Source organism: Lampetra planeri, chromosome 29 (assembly GCF_965212315.1).
Source record: "Lampetra planeri chromosome 29, kcLamPlan1.2.h2, whole genome shotgun sequence".
NCBI classification, from domain to species: Eukaryota; Metazoa; Chordata; class Hyperoartia; order Petromyzontiformes; family Petromyzontidae; genus Lampetra; species Lampetra planeri.
In genome coordinates, this window is record NC_136135.1 from 4,411,864 (window position 1) to 4,430,760 (window position 18,897).

Here is an 18,897-nt window from a genome sequence, read left to right on the forward strand (position 1 = left end):
TAGTTGGGACATTATTGCGAGAGCTTGACTCGTTTAAACATCGTTTTCCCCGCTTGAGTGGGAAATCTTTAGGGGTTTATTTTTCTGTACGGGTTATTAGTAAATGTAACCAGGGGGACAGTGGTGCAATTATTAGCACACCATGAACTCAAAGATCCTAGTTTGCTTCCTGGCAACAGATAACATCAATGGCAAGGGATAGCTGAAAGCCAGTCCTGAGTTCTCACCATGATCTTCAACGCACACTGACCAGCGTGGTGAAATATGGTCATATAACCCCCCATAGTGTGGGGAGGGCATCATCCAGCAGTGGATTGGCAAAGGATTGTACGTTTCTATTGCCATTTTAAATTTTGCAGAGTACCTGTGCGAGAATTGAGGTATCCCTCATTAAACAATACTTTTGTGCAATGCATATTAGGGATTTTTTAAAAGAAATGTCATCTGTTAAAAATAGGGGGGCTAGGAAGTCTAAAATGGCCAGGAAATGAGCTACTTCCACAAAACTGTTTTGGGGATAGGTTTTTTTTTGTTACACAAGTTGTGAGGTTGTGTCCACAGAAATGAATTAATTCTACGTTAAACATTTGCTTGTTATATTTACAGTGAATGTTTAGTTTACCAGCAGCCATTGACAGCCACAAAGCCCATGAACTGTGTGCCCTTCCCCATGATACTGAATTGCATAAAAAATGTTTAGCCTCATTTGGAAAATGTATGGTGTGCACTTCGCCTAATACCTTGCATTCTACTCAAGGCCACATACTTTTCTGTGCAGTACATATTCACAGACACCTTGCACAGTTACCTGTGGATGACAAACGACTTTGGGCAGACGGTCAAAAACTTCTCTTGCCCGTTCCGTCCAACTGATCTGCTGCTGCATAACAAGAACCCAAACCTGGTCCTAGGATACGACTCCTCTCACGCTGACAAACAGGTTTGTACGTGCGCTTTTGTGCTGCGTTTGTTCATGCGTTGCCCTACTTTATATAGCGTCGCCATCAGTTTCTTCAATTAGTTTTGCACTCTAAAGCGCGAGTGCTTCATGGCAGGACAAAAAAACACATTGTACAACTGAGTAACATTTGAAAGCAAGTTTGTGTTTAAGTTCACCTTAAATTTCGATTTAAAGCTTTCGTGACTGCAGGGATTCATCTTCTTGGTTCTTTCGGTAAAGTCACGTAGAAGGGAAATAATAAAATAATAAAAATAAAATAATAAAAATAAAACATAATAAAATAATTCTCATGACGTTTCGGCCACAACGCAAGCAGCCGTCCTCAGGTGAAGAACAGGTCTGTCGGAAAGATGCTGTCTTGCTGTCTTTCCGACAGACCTGTTCTTCACCTGAGGACGGCTGCTTGCGTTGTGGCCGAAACGTCGTGAGAATTATTTTATTATGTTTTATTATTTTATTATTTCCCTTCTATGTGACTTTACCGAAAAAACCAAGAAGATAAGTTCACCTTTGCAAGTTATGTTGTTGGTTATTTAAATATTACTCATAGGGGATGGACGAGCTGGACACTGGACTTCTAAACAAACAAGCACGGAGTGTTGTGTGGAATTCCTGCCCATCGCGGCCGGAGGAGAGAATGGACTTATAAATAAGCACGGTAGAAAGCAAATTTAGTTAAATTAGGAAGTGTAATGCAGTGCAACACAGAGAGTCGGTTAGCACACGGTTAACGCATAGCCTGGTTAATTACGTTCTTCCAAAGATTGCTAAATTAGAAGTTAAGTGTGAAACAAACAAGCACGGCAAACCCTCCCCGTAGAGGTGGTTCAAACTAGATTTGAAGCTTTCGTGACTGCAGGAATTACTCTTTGGTTCTTTCGGTAAAGTCACGTAGAAAGAAATTCAATAAAATAATAATAGAATACGACGTTTCGATTGCAACAAGCAACCATCGTCAGGTACAAATAAATGAGAAAGCAAATGTAGTGAACTTGTAAATAGAATGCAATACAACACAGAGTCGGCCAACAAGAGTCAACACCCCACCTGGTTGATTACGTTCTTTCATAGATTGCTAAATTTGAGAGAGAGACGTCGCATTCTATTATTATTTAATTTAATTTCTTTCTACGTGACTTTACCGAAAGAACCAAAGAGTAATTCCTGCAGTCACGAATGCTTCGAATCTAAATTTCGATTTAAAGCTTTCGTGACTGCAGGGATTCATCTTCTTGGTTCTTTCGGTAAAGTCACGTAGAAGGTAAGTAGTAAAATAATAAAAATAAAACATAATAAAATAATTGTCATGACTTTTCGGCCACAACGCAAGCAGTCGTCCTCAGGTGAAGACCAGGTCTGTCGGGGAGACAGCGTCTGACAGACCTGGTCTTCACCTGAGGACGGCTACTTGCGTTGTGGCCGAAACGTCGTGAGAATTATTTTATTATGGTTTATTTTTATTATTTTATTACTTCCCTTCTATGTGACTTTACCGAAAGAACCAAGAAGATGCTTCGAATCTATTTTATTTTTATATTCGTTGGTTCTTTCGGGCAAATCACGTAGATAGAAAAATAATAATAAATAAAGTGAATAAAAATAAAGAAAATGAAAAAACACGATGGTTCGCCTCCTAAAGGCAAACTGTTTATAAAGGTTTGGAGTTGGGCGCAGCCCAAGTGTGTCAGCAGCATGGGCGGGGCAGCTAATGTTAATTTTGGAGAAAACAACTAAACCGGCAGTGGGTCTCCACCAATCAAAGGGCCGCCAGGCAATCATTGCACCTCGCTCCACACACCCACACTGCTGATGGTGGAGGTTGACAAGAAAGCACAAATCAAGTCATGACCCAAAGTGGTTGATGACATCTTTCCAATGATTGCCGAGTTCATAACCATCCTCTCGGTTGAAATTGTTTGTGTCTGTATATATGGATGGCTTCATGAACTAATCTTTGTTGATACTCAGTAGGCTTGCAAAGTACCATGGTTATTTTAAGTTTGTCGAGTTTGTTATTCCCCTGGTTCATTGGAGAAGGTACAATACTTGAGCTGTAAATGTTATACTCTGGAAATGTAGAATTATGCATAATATTTCACCGCCTGACTCAAGTGGATGGACAACTTGATATTGTCTCCACTAAAATATAATACCATTTTGGTCCACCAGCGTTGAGCCATCTGATACCAGTATTTTCCAGCAAGGTTTATTAAATCAGGCATAGGCTTGTAAGCTAATTTATATTATTATACAGTCATGTGGAGTGCCATACACACTTACCTATTACACATATAAAAAAACAAATATAAATGAACGTGATATACATGAGAAAAACATTCACCTCATGATTACTTTGTTAAAACTTGCGGGTTAATTTTTGCAGTATTACTCATAACCCTCCATGACCTCACAATAAGCACCATTACCACTTTATACTGCGTAGTAGGTTTCTGCTGCTGGCTAAGAGATTGTGTCTCCAATGCCTGTAATGCAAAGTAAACCAGTTTGTGACACCTGTTCGATTGTAAGGCAGGTGGTGGTAATGGTGCTTGTATGGCATTACCCCACCAGATTGGTTTTCAAGACCTATGTAAACACAGGCTCCCCTGAACTGGTTAACCTCATGTTTGTCAAAGCCTTTTTACCAGTGGTGTGTGCTGTAGGTTGGAAAAAAAGTGTTTTTTTATTGTCACAGAGAAGACGTATGAGATATACCCATTTTTTTTAATTAACTCAATTTGCAGTAAGGGGCCGTCCATAAATGACATCACGCGATTTTGGATGATTTTTGACCCCCTCCCCTCCTCGTCACACGGCGTCACAAAAAGTCAGAACCCCCCTCAAATATGATGTCACAAAGCTCTGCCCCCCCCCTGAAAACCATATTTCCACTTTGAAAATAAAACATGCTTCAAATCGCTTTAAACTATTGTCATTGTAGTACGTATTTAATGTGGCGCTGCACTCTGATGTTGTTGGAGAAAACATTTATTAAAAAGTATATTTAATTAAGTAGAACGTGTTGTCTATATTTATTTAAAGTTGCGCATTTTGATGTGATGTCACATTTCTCACCCCCCCCCCCTCGTCACACATCGTCACACATGTCTGACCCTCCCCGCCCTAGGTGCATGATGTAATTTATGGACGGCCCCTAAACCCTTGTTAATTTGATGCATGGGGCGCCGGCTTTGCCGAATTATCCAATGTTCCGAATTATGCGCATTGTTATCCCCCAGTGCCTCCTGCCCCAAAAAAAAAAATCAAAATTTGTTTTCCAAAAATGTTTTCCCCCAAAAAAGTAACACCATCAGTAACTCGTACTGCAGGCGAAGGAGGATGTCATAGGTTCCATGTGGTAGGTTACAGAGGTTGTGTGGAGGGGGTCTTAATGCACTCGGTATGCACTTACTGGACTTACAGAGTGCATAAACAAGGTAAAGTCCAAAGCAACAGGTCTGCACTAATGCTCACCACCCGTGCCGCCACTCGACTGAGTCATTGTTTTGGTCGTGGGGCGCGCGGCGTCGCTTCGTGTGTGCCGAAATTGGATCATTCATTACGGAAATTCGGCTCGTGGCGAATTACTAATATACTGGATATGCCGAAAGCGCACACGTGCCGAATTATCCCCAATTTACGAATGATCAAATACCGAAATAACGAGGTTTAACTGTATATTTTTCTTGTGTAGGTTTTTTTTAATTTTCAGACATGTTTTTTTCTCCTCTGCCTCTTTCAGCTTTGGAAGTCAGACAATTTTGGTGAGAGTTGGACACTAATTCATGAAAAAGTAAAGTCCTACTACTGGTAAGCAATTGAACTCGTGTTTTAACTTTACGTGAAAAATCACGCGCGTATTATTTTTCTGATAAATTGTCAAGTTCATCCACGACTGATTTATATCACGTCTGGTATTGGTTTTTTTTACTTTAAGATTATGGAATAGCATAATCCATTAAATGTTAGTTTGACCTCACTTGACCACGCTGGTCCATTGCGGGGTTGGTGAACGGGGTTCGTGTGACCAGTTAAGACATCGCTCGCCACGGATGTTTGCTGTGGCCGGGTATTGAACTCGGGTAACCAGCCTCAACGTGCAGTGCGCTAACCACTACCCTACCTCTCCTCTGTAAACTACTATAATCTGCTGTTAAACTGCGATGTATGCTATAAATGGCATCGTTGAGAAATATGGGTCTTAATCCATTTTAATTGGTAAAACAAAAATGACATTGCATATGCATTAGTTTAAATATGCAGTGTATAAGTGTGCCTTAGTCATCTTGTATAGATTGAAAACTCTTTTGTTAAGAACTGCTTTTTTGTTTAGTTTGTTGTCCTTCCCCGCACCTCCGATTAGCACGGTTGGCTACGTACAGTGCGAAAGAAGTTCTACAGACATACAACGTATACTCTTTGGTTCTTTCGGTAAAGTCACGTAGGTGAAAATAAAATAATAATGAAAATAAAATAATAATGAAAATAACTAAATTAAATCACGACGTTTCGGAAGCAACACAAGCCTCCGTCATTTTATTTTCACCTACATGACTTTACCAAAAGAACCAAAGAGTATGGATGCTTGCAGTCACGAAAAACTTTAAATCTAGAATACAACGTATATAAAAGGCTAATTATATTATCTTCGGCCATGGTCTATTTACTGCTGGATGAAGGCCTCTCCAAGCTCTCCCTCCACCTGACAAACCAATTACACAATAATGTACTTCAAACTAGCACACCAATTGATTTCATGATTCTATTTCCTACGTGGATATTCTCTTGCCATTCTTTCGCTGCTACCCAGTTATTATACCCGATATCAGCCATCATCCCATCTCGCAACATCTTCAAGTCCACTTTTCTAAATAAAGTTGTTGTTGACTATATCATTAACCAGCACATGTTCTCTAAGCCACGTGTTTCTCTTTGTATGTCTGTCATTTCAAGGATGCATCCTCATGCTTTCAGTTTTTGTTCTATATTTCTAGCTACTGTTTTCTTGAATCATGTCACACAGCAGTTAGTGCACACTGACTTAAAACATATAATATGGTATCGTTTTTATTTTTACATCTCTAAATTTTTCTGGAATATTTTCTAGAAAAACTAAATATAATAATAACATACACATTAGAAGACTCGTGCTATTTATTTTCTATACGAAGACCACGTGTTATTGTTACGCGCTGCGCTAGAGCCTGCATAGAAATGAACAGCTTGACTCGTCAACTTTACGTTGAATCCACCTGTGCTGATGCGTGTGCTCTTTAGCTCGCAACAGAGCGTGACATTAAGTGGGATCCACTACTCGGAGCTGTGTGCTCCCTCGGCTATTTGTCTGTCTGGGCTGGCGTAGAGGCAGAAGCTTTGAGAGGGTGGTGCGCGGCGTGTTGGGGGAAAAGGTGCAACTGCAATCCATCTGGCTGTGTCTGGAACGGTGCCCGGGTGTGTGGTTGGCTTCTCAGCATAGACCACCAGCCTGCAGCTGTCACATACCATTAGTGTTAGAGCGTATGCCCCAAGTTAAGCCCGTTTGTTTTCGTGTGCAGCGGTGTTATTGCACTTTCCAATCGGCTGCGCTTGCGCTGCGTAATGTAATGTGAACATTCAAAACGTTGGGGGAGTGCTTTTTCCCAGAATATGGCGTTTTTTTCATTATTTATGGGAATAGTACTTTACTTGATTTGGAAGTGCGGTATTTGTTTTATTTGCAAGCGTAAAAGAGAGACTTAAATTCTGACATTCTGGCTTTGTCAGCACTATTCTTGTTCTTAAACATGCTTTACCGGTCTGTGCAGTAAACAATCTATTTTTTACGTATTTTTTCATTTTTCACATTCTTGTGATATTTTGCATAGATATTTTTAGTAAAGACACTTAAGATGTCTGACTTAAAATCCGATCTATTCATGACATCTTGCGTTTTTAACCTATGCCTGCGTACTCGGCACTAACGCATATTTGTGGTTTTAAATTAATCTACGCTTTTGTAAACATGCATAACCTTGCCTGTTGCATGAATGATAGCTGGAGGACACGACCTTAATCTCAGCCTCAACACGGAAGCAGACTTCCTTTGCTGTAGGCTTCCTTCTATTCCCGCCAGCATGTTATACTGCATTCATTTATAGCATGCACTTTTGACAACAGTCCTTGCCCTTTAGATATCCTGTCATCTGGCAGTTATAATCTGCAAGGATGTGTGTCATTCCCGAACTAACACTGGATATTTCAACCTCGTTGTTGCAGCTGTGCACAAGGATTGCCTAGCCGCCAACAGGAATAAATTAGCTCCGTCTATTCCATGGCGATTGTTGGTGTATTGCCAGAACTGCAAGGTGTGCTTATCAGTGGACTAGATATGAAAGCAGCCTATGTGATGATTGCACTTATTTTGAATGACACGCCTTGATGGTCGCCGTATAGCATTCATTAGCGGTGGTGTAATGTTTCGTGGACCGTTTCATGAACCCGGCGACCCAATTTCAGTTCCTGACTGTGGCTACCATGAGTGGCAAGTGATGTCTGAACCAGTGCCAGCACACACCCCTCCTTCATCAACGGACATTGTCTAGCACAGGGGTCGGCAACCAAAATAACAAGAAGAGCCATTTCTTTCCAATTCGGTACAAAATTCAGTATTTCAAGAGCCGCAATGCGTCTGAGTACATATACTGTACATACGTACATATCGTCAAGAAGCAGCCCGTAAAGAGCCGCATGCGGCTCCGGAGCCGTAGGTTGCCGACCCCTGGTCTAGCATGATAAAGTCCTTTCAAACAACATCCAAAATCAACTCGGCCTGTGGGGGAGGGCAGGGGAGGGGTCCTTCATACAACAGCTCTAATATTAGGAAGCCACTGGAGCTATGCACTTTTAAATCCCCTAGATAGAAAACGAATTTTTTTTTGAAATCCTGTTTGTGTTTAGTTTGTTGGCCTTCCCCCGCACCTCCAATTTAGCATGGTTGGCTATGTACAGTGTGAAAGAAGTTCAACATACAGGCACTCCTCTACTTACGAATATTCGACTTACAAACTTTCAAATACAAGAACAAACCTGTCTTATGTCCAGTTTCCTGTTCGGAGCGAGAATGACAAGTTCAACCGCCATGCAATAGATGACGGTGGCATTTACACGTGCAGAACATGAATAACCAGTGGCATCTTCATCTACAGGAGTTTATACAACTTTTAAAGCCATTCCCTGTGTTTAGTGTATGTTTGGAATCGACAGGAGTAAAGTTGGACTTATGGACAAATATACTTACTAACAGACCTCTGTATGATAATTGTTTTTTTTACCCTTTTATCTGGCAACAAAACTGACACCTTTTTTACAAGGAGTCATGTTTGCATTGACCACAATACCTGCAGTCGGAATGCAAACAAAAAACATAACTCTGATAATGTATGCACTGTCCTTGAAATTGATCGGTCCACACCCGAGACAGCTTTCTTTAGAGCCTAGTCTCACATGGTGTTGGACCAGATGACGCCAAAAGGCGCACAACTCAAGGACAATGACCCATCAGAGTATGAGAGCTCGGGGTAAGCATTTACACCATCGAAACCTCCATTTGCCAGTAACAAAATATGATAATTGTTTTTTTTACCCTTTTTATCTGGCAACAAAACTGACACCTTTTTTACGTTCGTAAGTAGAGGACTCCCCGTACATACATTGGTGAAACGGATGAACGTATCGAGACCAGCGTGTGTTGTGCCACGTTCACGCAGGGGCATAGAGCCGTACGACGAGGAGAATGTTGTGTACGTGGAGCGCCTGGAGCCAACAAATACCTCGACCATCCTCCGCAGCGATGACTTCTTCCAGGATGCCACCAAGCAGCACGTTCTTCTGCAGGGGGTCGACGACTTCCAGCTCCGGGACAGCTACATGTTCGCGACGAAGACTGTGGTTCGTGCACCCCCCCCCCCCCGTGCCTCGCCCTAGCTCGCTCACGCTTACGGCCAGTGCAAGCATTTCACGATTTAATTGTTTGTCCTGAAGCCAAAACTGCTTTGGTTAACGTGTAAAAAATGGCACCTTAACTTCACAATGATTTGTATAATCCATTTGACGTAGTTTTCAAAGTTATTTCATTTCAACAAAAACGCTTCCTGAACTTAGAATATTTGAGTATACATCATTGTTTCTCATTTGGAGGGAAATGCCTTGGATTTTGCAAAAATTTAACCAGAACATGTCAACAGGATACAACTGTAAACTTGAAGGTGACATTGACATTTGCCCGGTCTCTACGGCTGTGTTGTGCTTCTGAAGAGTGGGTGATACAGTGAACATACATTTGTGGTCACCAGGAAATGGTTTACAAACCTAGGTCACCACATATGGAGAGGTACAATACTGTTCAAGTGTGTTTTCATGGTACAGAGAGCCCACTAACTTTGTTTTACCATTAAAGCAATAGGACATTATCCTGCTGTTTGCCCAAATGCCATGGTGGCTAGGAGATGTTAACTACCTCGCCTGGTATACAGGAGGTCATGGGTTCAATTCCGACCCTGACGTCTGTATGTAGATTTTGCGTGTGTTCTCCCCATGGTCGCGTGGATTTTTCTCCAGGTCCTCCGGTTTTTCCCCTCCACATTTAGAATCAACATGCATTTAGAGTGTTTGGCTGCAATACATTTGAACATGATAAGTAAGCCATTTCGTTGAGCTATCATTTGTGGCCAGGTCGCTTCTGAAAAACAGTTGTATAGCTCTGCTAAAATAAAAATAGTGTAGTTTTATAGTTTATATACGTTTTGAGAACCCCACATCACCCCAAAAGCTAACAAAAAAATATAAACTAAAATGAGAAACCTGTTTGACCACTAGTCTGTGGTAACACAGTAACAACGAGGATATTATTGTGTTTATTGGGCAGTGATATATATTTGAGGAAGTGGTGTGATTGGCAATTCCGTAACCTTACTTTGTTAGTGCCACTTATAAGTTGTCATTTAATACCCCTGTAGTCCTAATGTTAAAGATACATTTGTGTTCATAGCTAACTTTTAGATTTAAGTTAGCTGACACGTACTCATTAACAAAATGTCTTAACCTTTCCTTTTTGCCCGAAGCATTACAGTATTGTGTAGCGCTGTTTATAATAAGATAGAGGAATTTCACATGCAAACATTTAAGCAGGACATCGCACACCAATTAATGTATTTTGTGTGAACACAATTCTATTATGTGATCCAAACACCCAAAGGCATCACGCTCATTAACATCGACGTTAACTCTGACTGTTTATTCCTTGTTGTGTTAAAGCGATGAGTGTGGAACACAGGTCATTTGTACAGTAGTTGTTTTCAATTCACATTGGTAAGTAACTGCGTCATGACCAGCCCTGTGTGGTCAGCGCGCACCTCTGCTTCTGTTGTACTGCCATCTTGTGGCCTGGCTGCCCCCAAAGTGTAATGCACTCAAACAGGATAGGCTACTTACAGTTCGTAGCCTTTCCTGTGGTTCAGTGTTAATTTTTTTTTGAGAGGCATAGCGCCGTTGTTTTTAAAGACATCGTTACTCTAGATTTGAAGCTTTCGTGACTGCAAGGATTCATACTCTTAGTTCTTTCGGTAAAGTCACGTAGGTAAAAAATGAAATTAATAAAAATAAAACAATAAAATCACGACGTTTCGGAGGCAACACAAGTCTCCATCATCAGGTGGGACCGTCACAGCCAGATTTGCGGCATCAAGATGCCAGATTTGCTGCATCTTGACGGTCCCACCTGATGACGGAGACTTGTGTTGCCTCCGAAACGTCGTGATTTTATTGTTTTATTTTTATTAATTTTTATTTCATTTTTTACCTACGTGACTTTACCGAAAGAACTAAGAGTACATCGTTACTCACCGCAGAGAACTGCAGCCACACGACTGCACTCGATAGCACACGCTCTCTCGCATGGTTTTAGTTTGACGTACATGGACGTCATTGGAATGGGAAAGGGTTTAACATGGCATTACACACTCCCCACTCGGCATACCTTCGGGACCTAGATTAATTTTAGTTAACATAAAATGTCATCAAATGTGATTTTTTTTTTTATGTCCGTTATATTCGGTATGATTACAGGATATTATTTCTCGGAGTGGGAAACAATTAATGGCATCGTGTCCGCTTCATTTGGATTTGATAGTTTTTGCAGTATTCCAATTCAAGTTGGTTTGGCATGAAGTTGTTTTTTTTCTTCTTCGATTTGTATTTATCCTCAACACTTGGATATCAAAAGGCTTATTTTAAAGATTCACAGGCCTTTGCAAAACTACTGCTTGATGAAGGCCTTGCCTTGCTGTCTTCTTGGTCACGGGTTGTTTGACCATACTTCACCACTGTGGCTGAGTAAAGAGGGAGGGAGAGTGGCAGGACCAGTTTAGCATAAATGTGTGCAATCGTACTCGTACAGATTTTTATAAATAAAGTAAAAACTATGCTTTCATTGTGTAGTTTAATCATAGCAAAATTCAGCTTGCACTGTGTAGATGAACATAAATGTATTGAAAGGGATTTACTTAATGTTTTCTCAAAAATTTGAAACTTAGAGATAAACTGTATATATGGCAAACATATTTTGGAACAATATCATTGAGTGGCTTAAGCCTGCAACACACGAGTGCTCATTTTGCCAACGAAGCTGGTCTCTGTTCTTATTTAAGGTAATTTGGAGACGTTATGCTTCCACACAGAGCTCGGTTTCATCTTACCATGCGATACCAACTTCCTTAGCTCAAAACACAGCCTTTGCCATATCTGCTGATACAAGTGACACAATTGTAGACGATATTCCAAATAATGGGCATGTATGCATGTATGGATGTTGAACTGCTGTCGCATATTGATATTTTAAAGTCTAGTGACAAGTTTAAATTGCAATGTTTGTACAGTATGGTATTACTGGTATGTAATCAAAATATTAATAGGATATTTTTGTGTAAATTTGCTTTAACTGCCTACTTTGCAGCAACATAACAGCTCTGTTGTGCTGATGGTGTCGTACGTAAGACGACCGTTTGAACAGGCCATCTTCAACCACAACTGGAAGAACAAGGTAGTGTTGTTGGTCTAGGCATCGTGGTCGAAGGAAAATATTCTCATACTCCATCTGCCCTTCCTACTTTGGCCAGTGTAGTAGGTCTGAACATATCCTTGCAACTTTAAAAGTAATAACTTATTGGAAAAATATTACCAATTGGTCCTAATTTGTACTTCCTTTGTGGGAATATCCGACACATTGTCAATTGGCTGCAAAGCCTTGGACACTTTTTTTATTGGACCATTTACGAATGAGCATCTGATGTGCACTGACCTACAAAAATAACCGACATTCACCGCAGCGCGTAAGCTATTAAACACAAATGGTGCTAAGCATCAGTGTTCGCACTCTTGTTTATTTTTTTTTACAAACTTGAGCTGCGGTGCATGTCAGGTTACGGCCACAACCTTCCGTCGAATCTCTCGGTGCACCTTTCTGGTTCTGGCGATTGACACTTCGGTGTGGGGTTTTTTTTTTTTCTCTCTCCTGTTCTGGCCTCTGACTGTGTATCCAACAGCACCTGGTGGGATCCAAATACCCACGCTCTGTTCAACTCTGGGTCTCCCACAATCGCAAGCCATTGCGCTCCTCTCAATTCCGAACCAAACACCCAATTGTGGTGAGTTGGAGATGGCGGTGCTGAGACCCCGTCACCAAAAGGGGGGTGCGGGGGGGTCATTTGTTTTTATATTTTCCAACTAAATAAAATGTACCTAATACCCGGCAAAAAATTAATTAACTAAAATCCTTATTGTCTCTTGGCATCTCCTGACATTCGTGAGTGCACTAAGGGGGATAAATATTATGTATTCATTGTAAATATATATGGTTCGCAGCAGCAGCAAAAAGTTAATAGAGAGAATCGCATGTGCGCATGACAGTACTGTGATATGGCTATAGAGCGGCCTCATTTTTCAAATGTGCACTTAAGTGTGGGACATAAATAGGGTGTTCTTGCATTTGCGGTGCATGGCCCACAAGGTAATTTATGTACTAAAGGGCTCGCTGGGCTCCAGAAGAATCTGACTGCCATGGCAATAGTGCTTTGCTGTAAATGTAGTGGTTAACGATTATTAATGGTATTTTAAAAGTTCAACGCACGTTGCCCCGCTGGTACCTTTCCGCTCGTGAAAATGTTAACAAATGACCCCTTGTACCATTGTAAAATTATCACGTGTCTGTCTCTTACATTCATTCTTAAAATAAACATTCTAAGTGTGTGTTTAAATTGATTTGCTTCACTCCCAACTGTTAAGCATTGTATGCATGCACCCACTGCTGTATGAGAGCCTTTACACAATACGATCACGGGAATTCTATGAACATACTTCCTCATGCTGGTCAGTGCAGGAGGGAAAAACCATTTTATAACTTTCAATAGCCAGTATACACCTTCATCTCTTCGGTATGCTGTAAATCCACTAGCACAGTAATTGTATCCATTACAATGCTGTGTTCATACTTAGATTATAAGAAAACCTTAATTTTTAATTCGCAATAGATTCGAATTCCAGTTAAAATATTCACCTACATTTTGCTCATTAACCATGACAAAAGTAGCTGGGAGCACACAAAATAAAATCGTACATTTTTAATTATTCCCATTTATTTTTCACCCAAAACAAACGCCTTTTCCCAGCAGTTAATCCACGGTCTGTTTTTGTTGTCCCCCCCCCCCCCCCCGATGCTCGTTTGGCCACACGTCCCCTGGGCAGGAGTATTACATTGCGGACGCCTCCGAGGACCAGGTGTTCGTGTGCGTCAACCACGAGGGTGGCCTCACGAACCTCTACATCTCCGAGCGCGAGGGCCTCAAGTTCTCCCTCAGCCTCGAGAGAGTTCTCTACTTCAGTCCGAAGGGGCCCGGCGCAGACACGCTCGTGAGGTGAGAAGGGGAACGCAGCTGCTCTGACTGCTCCGCATGACTGCAGCGTGTAGTGGCTCTGTCGTGGTGTGCCATGCCCAGCATTCATAGGTGCTCGCAAACAGCACTTGCCCCAAAACATCTGTTAAGGTTATACAGGGGAGACCTGTCTTTGTATTGTTTTACTCCAACAGTAACTATGATCATCACGGTGGCGAGATGTTAACTACCTCGCCTGGTATGCAGTAGGTTGTGGGTTCTATCCCCCGACTCTGATGCCTCTATATTTGGAGTTTGCATGTTCTCCCTGTGGTCGCGTGGATTTTTCTCCGGGTCCTCCTGTTTTTCCCTCCACATTTAGAAACACCTGTTTAAAGTATTTGCTGTACATTTCCACACGATAATCCTCTTCGTTGAGTTATCATTTGTGGCCATGTTGCTTCTGAAAAAGTTATACAGCTCAGTGGGTCTTACTTGGTTTTGAGTGAAGTGCAACAATGAACAGTTTAGTGCCATTATAAAAATTAAGCATTGATTGAGCTGTGTATTTATCAATAAGAAGTGGAGAAATATGGTACCTATATTTCCATGTAAATTCTCCCGCTAATGTTATTTTACCATGCGTCTCGTGTCATGTAAAGTGGTTTAATTTGTGAACCAAATGCCCACACTTCGATAAACACAACAAACACCGTACAAAGAAATACACTCATTCACGCATTGTAACAAATTAAACATTCAGTATCCATCCATTTCCTCGTACAATGCACACGAGTAATTTTTCACAGCTAATTCTGTTTTTATAGTTTAAGCCAGATGTCATTTTCAGGAAAACCCACGTTGTACTTTGCTTCCTGGTGAAGGAACATCATGTTTGTGTACGGGACATTGCTAAGATTGAAAAATATTACGTCTACGTGCTGTTGAATTTCGCAACGTGGTTTGACGCTTATTCATTGTAACATGGCTCATTCACAAGCACGAGTGATCGGTGTGACATTTCTCACTGTTTCATTTATTGGTGAAGAATAGTTTTCGCGTCACTGAGCTCAGATGTGGCATCTGTTGAAAGTAAGTTAATTAGAATTTTGCCTTGTGTTTGCACTCCCATTAAATTTTATTCCAACTCAGAATTGAGTTCAGTCGTCACTGCTAATTTTATAAAGTCGTTGGCTTTTTTTTTAAAGCTGTAAATAAACAGAAATTAAGTTAAACAAAGTCTCTTTATAACCCGATGAGAGTCCATTAAGAGGACAAGTATTTTTCAAGGGAGAGCTTGGTTACAAAAGAGAATACAAAATAATGGTACAAGCAAAAAAAATATTACAGCATAGTAGATCATCATGGCGACTTCGGGAGGGGGAAGGGGGTGCCAGATAAGCACTAATCACTCTTTAAAATAGCTTCTTTATTTACACTCTTGCATAACATTACGTTTTAGGTGTTGTATATATGTTTGTGGTGTTTTGAATGTGTTTACATATAAAATTGGCACAAGTAAATATACAAATAGATACAAATAAATATCCTACTGTAAAAAGTGACTACTTGCCACTCCAGTCTCGAAGACTACATGTGTTGATATACGCACTTCACTCTTGTTTCAACAACACGTGTTTGACGATTGCAGGACTGGAGTGGTTTTGCCGGATCAGCCCGGGTACTGCCGGATAATGTTGGAAGCCGGATAATCGATGATCAATTGTAATTGGTTTAAACATATCAAAAATAAATCCTTGAATGGTGAGAGGTATCAGTTGGGATATGATAAGGTCGAATTTATGTACACAAATCTGTCATCTAAGCAAGATACAAATTGAGGGCGAGGTTGAAGGCCACATATTTCTCGCATTAACACAGCCTGTTCAGCTATACCAGACTTTCACTGCTAATAATACATAGAAATGATAGCAGTTGGTATTCGCGCCATTCTTATAACGCAAGTTTATGATTATGGTGGCTATGCTTCACAAATGAGCATAGTCTCAGCAGGGGTGTAACGTTATTACAAAATTAAATAACTTGATTGTAAATTTTTATTTAAAGCTTTCGTGACTGCAGGGATTCATATTCTTTGTTCTTTCGGTAAAGTCACGGAAAATAATAAAATAATATCAAGGGAAATAATAAAATAATATAAATATTTTTTAATATAAAATATATCAATATTATTTTATTATTTCCCTTCTACGTGATAATAATATAAATATGTATTGTATATTATAATCTATATTATTTTATATTATTTTATTATTTCCCTTCTACATGACTTTACCGAAAGAACCAAGAATATAACTTCATAGTAATTAAACATTCTTGGCAAATTGTTATATTTACACCAACATGTGATGACGAATGCCTCTGTTGCCTTCTGTTTCGAATAGAGTTACGGAATCTTTTAATGTACCCCGCGAAGCATACGGCCGGCGTATATTTTTGGTTAATGCACCTCTAGCATGAACCAGGGCGGCCGCTGGGCCCGAACCACGAACCTCTGCAGCAATTGGCAATCACCCTGCCGCCCGGTGTAATGGGACGCCACGGTGGCGAGATGTTAACTACCTTGCCTGGTATACGTTTTCAGTCCCGACCCTGATGTCCGTGGTGGCATGGATTTTTCTACTTTTTAGGTTTTTTCGGTAAAGTCACGTGGGTAAAAAATAAATTAATAGAAACAAAATAAAATAATAAATCACGACGTTTCGGAGGCAACACAAGTCTCCGTCATCAGGTGGGACCGTCACAGCTAGATTCATTGTAGCCTATACAGTGAATCTAGCTGTGACGGTCCCACCTGATGACGGAGACTTGTGTTGCCTCCGAAACGTCGTGATTTATTATTTTATTTTGTTTCTATTAATTTATTTTTTACCTACGTGACTTTACCGAAAAAACCTAAGAGTATGAATCCTTGCAGTCACGAAAGCTTCAAATCTAGAAATGGAGTTTTTTCCGGGCCCCTCCGGTTTTTCCCTTCCACGTATAGAATCAACATTCAATTAAGAGTATTTGGCTGCTATACATTTCCACATGATAAGCCACTTCATTGGGCTATCATTTGTGGCCAAGTCGCTTCTGAAAAATAGCTATATATGGCTCGGTGGGCCTTATCTGGTGAAATAAAATATAGTTTAGTTTTAGCTCATCGCATTGCGTGGGTGTCGCTTGCAGGTACTTTGCTCAGGAGCCGTTTGCAGACATCCACCGCGTGGAGGGCCTGCGTGGCATCTACATCGCCACGCAGGTGTCGGGCGAGCACTTCAGTGAGGAGAACATGCGCTCGTTCATCACCTTCGACAAGGGAGGCGAGTGGCAGCCACTGCTGCCGCCTGACACCGACAGCTGGGGTCGGCCTGTCAACTGTCAGGTTCGAACGCTCTGATCGGCAGGGGTGGGACTTCCTAGAGCCGCAAATATAAAAAATTAACCCGTAAAAACAAAGTTTTTCACTATAAATCCTTTATATGCATGGCGGCTAGAGTCCTCTCGTCCTCTGGCATTAACCAATTGGTAAATAAATATTTTTAAAAAATTCCCTAAACAGTACAAATTTTGAAAAAAAATTTCACGAAAATTCATTGTCACGCACAACGAGTCTGTGTGGAAAATGTCAGCTCGATTGGATCACGGGAAGTGGGTTAAAAAAACGACCGAAAGATTTGCACGGTCCTAAGCAAGCAAGCGAACTTAATATAAAGGATTTTAAAAATGCCCTTATTTGAACTCTTAACATTTTTGCGGTCATGTTTTTTTTTTACGTGTTAGTGCTGTGGTTTTGATGCTCGTGGTTTCTTGTCGCGTTGGGCTTCTAACGTGCACTTGCGCTCACGTTTGTTGTACGTTTGCAGCTTAAGGACAACTGTTCCCTGCACGTGACACAAAAATACAGTCAGCTGCTCAACTTCCGTGACCGATTGCTTCCAGTCATGTCCAAGATCTCTGCTCCTGGCCTGATAATGGCATCAGGTGGGGTTACATTCAGATTATGTCATGGCACCTTTGTATTCAGGATGACTATTTGTTGAGATGCTGTGTTGATCTAAATTTGAGAATGATTGAAGCCCAAGTCGCAACTTGTTTTTGTTTTGCAGCAATAATACCCGTGCAAATGCTCAAGTGTCTTAAAATCTCCTGTGCCACCTACCTTTTTCACATGAAGAGATTCGTGACTACTGCCATGTATCATTTAAAGATTTATAAAAATACAAATTACCTTTTAGTGATTAAATGAAACAATGCAACGTAAAATTTCAAAGATTACAATTTTAAGTGATGCTGTTTTATTTTTTATGTACCTTGCTTGGCATTGATATTTGTATGTATGTATGTGGTAGGCTCCGTTGGAAAAAATCTGGCTCATAAGCCCAATGTGTACATCTCCAGCACGGCAGGTGCCCACTGGAGGGAGGTGAGTACATCGCTTGGAATTATCCTTATCGACAAACCTACAATCAATATAATATAAGTGTCATGTAGTAATAACCTCAACATAATTTTCACATTTCAGCTTTTGGCGAACCATCGAACAAAGACGCTCGCTGCATCGGGCGCTTTGAATTGCGCTTCTGTGGCTGTCTGGAATGTTCTTCCGATATTAGGAAGGCCACTGGAGCGATGCACTTTTAAATCTAGATTAAAAACACATCTTTAACTGCTTTTTTGTGTCTAGTTTGTTGTCCTTCCTACGCACCTCCGATTCGCACGGTTGGATACGTACGGTGCAAAAGAAGTTCTACACAAATACATTTGCTCACAGTAACATTCCACATTCTGTTCCAGATAATCACTGTAGCTTTTCTTAAATCATTGCCCGACTTATTGTGCAGACTTTGGTGGGACCTCACTACTTCGCGTGGGGTGATCATGGCGGCATTCTTGTCGCCGTCTCTCAAGAGGGACTTACAGGCATGCTCAAGTAAGTGTCACCATGTCCAGTAAAGGTTATGAAATGGTAGAGTTTTGCAATAACATAATGAATGGCTAATAATCTTCAAACAAACCCATTAGTAGAGT

General features: G+C 40.8%; 1 protein-coding gene across 3 annotated transcripts in view; it reads left to right on the forward strand.

Moving 5' to 3' along the window:
* Nucleotides 1-18,897, forward strand: part of SORL1 (sortilin related receptor 1) — a 95,469-nt gene that overhangs the window by 17,913 nt on the left and 58,659 nt on the right. For 2 of the 3 annotated variants that reach the window (XM_078608143.1, XM_078608140.1), the window contains exons 4-12: nt 779-940; nt 4,704-4,771; nt 8,707-8,887; nt 12,538-12,639; nt 13,736-13,905; nt 17,056-17,251; nt 17,733-17,850; nt 18,219-18,292; nt 18,711-18,799. In XM_078608143.1, coding sequence (XP_078464269.1) covers nt 779-940; nt 4,704-4,771; nt 8,707-8,887; nt 12,538-12,639; nt 13,736-13,905; nt 17,056-17,251; nt 17,733-17,850; nt 18,219-18,292; nt 18,711-18,799 — 1,160 coding nt within the window. Of the gene's footprint in view, nt 1-778; nt 941-4,703; nt 4,772-8,706; nt 8,888-11,948; nt 12,036-12,537; nt 12,640-13,735; nt 13,906-17,055; nt 17,252-17,732; nt 17,851-18,218; nt 18,293-18,710; nt 18,800-18,897 lie in introns of all 3 variants that reach the window. The other variant, XM_078608142.1, reaches the window with a different exon arrangement.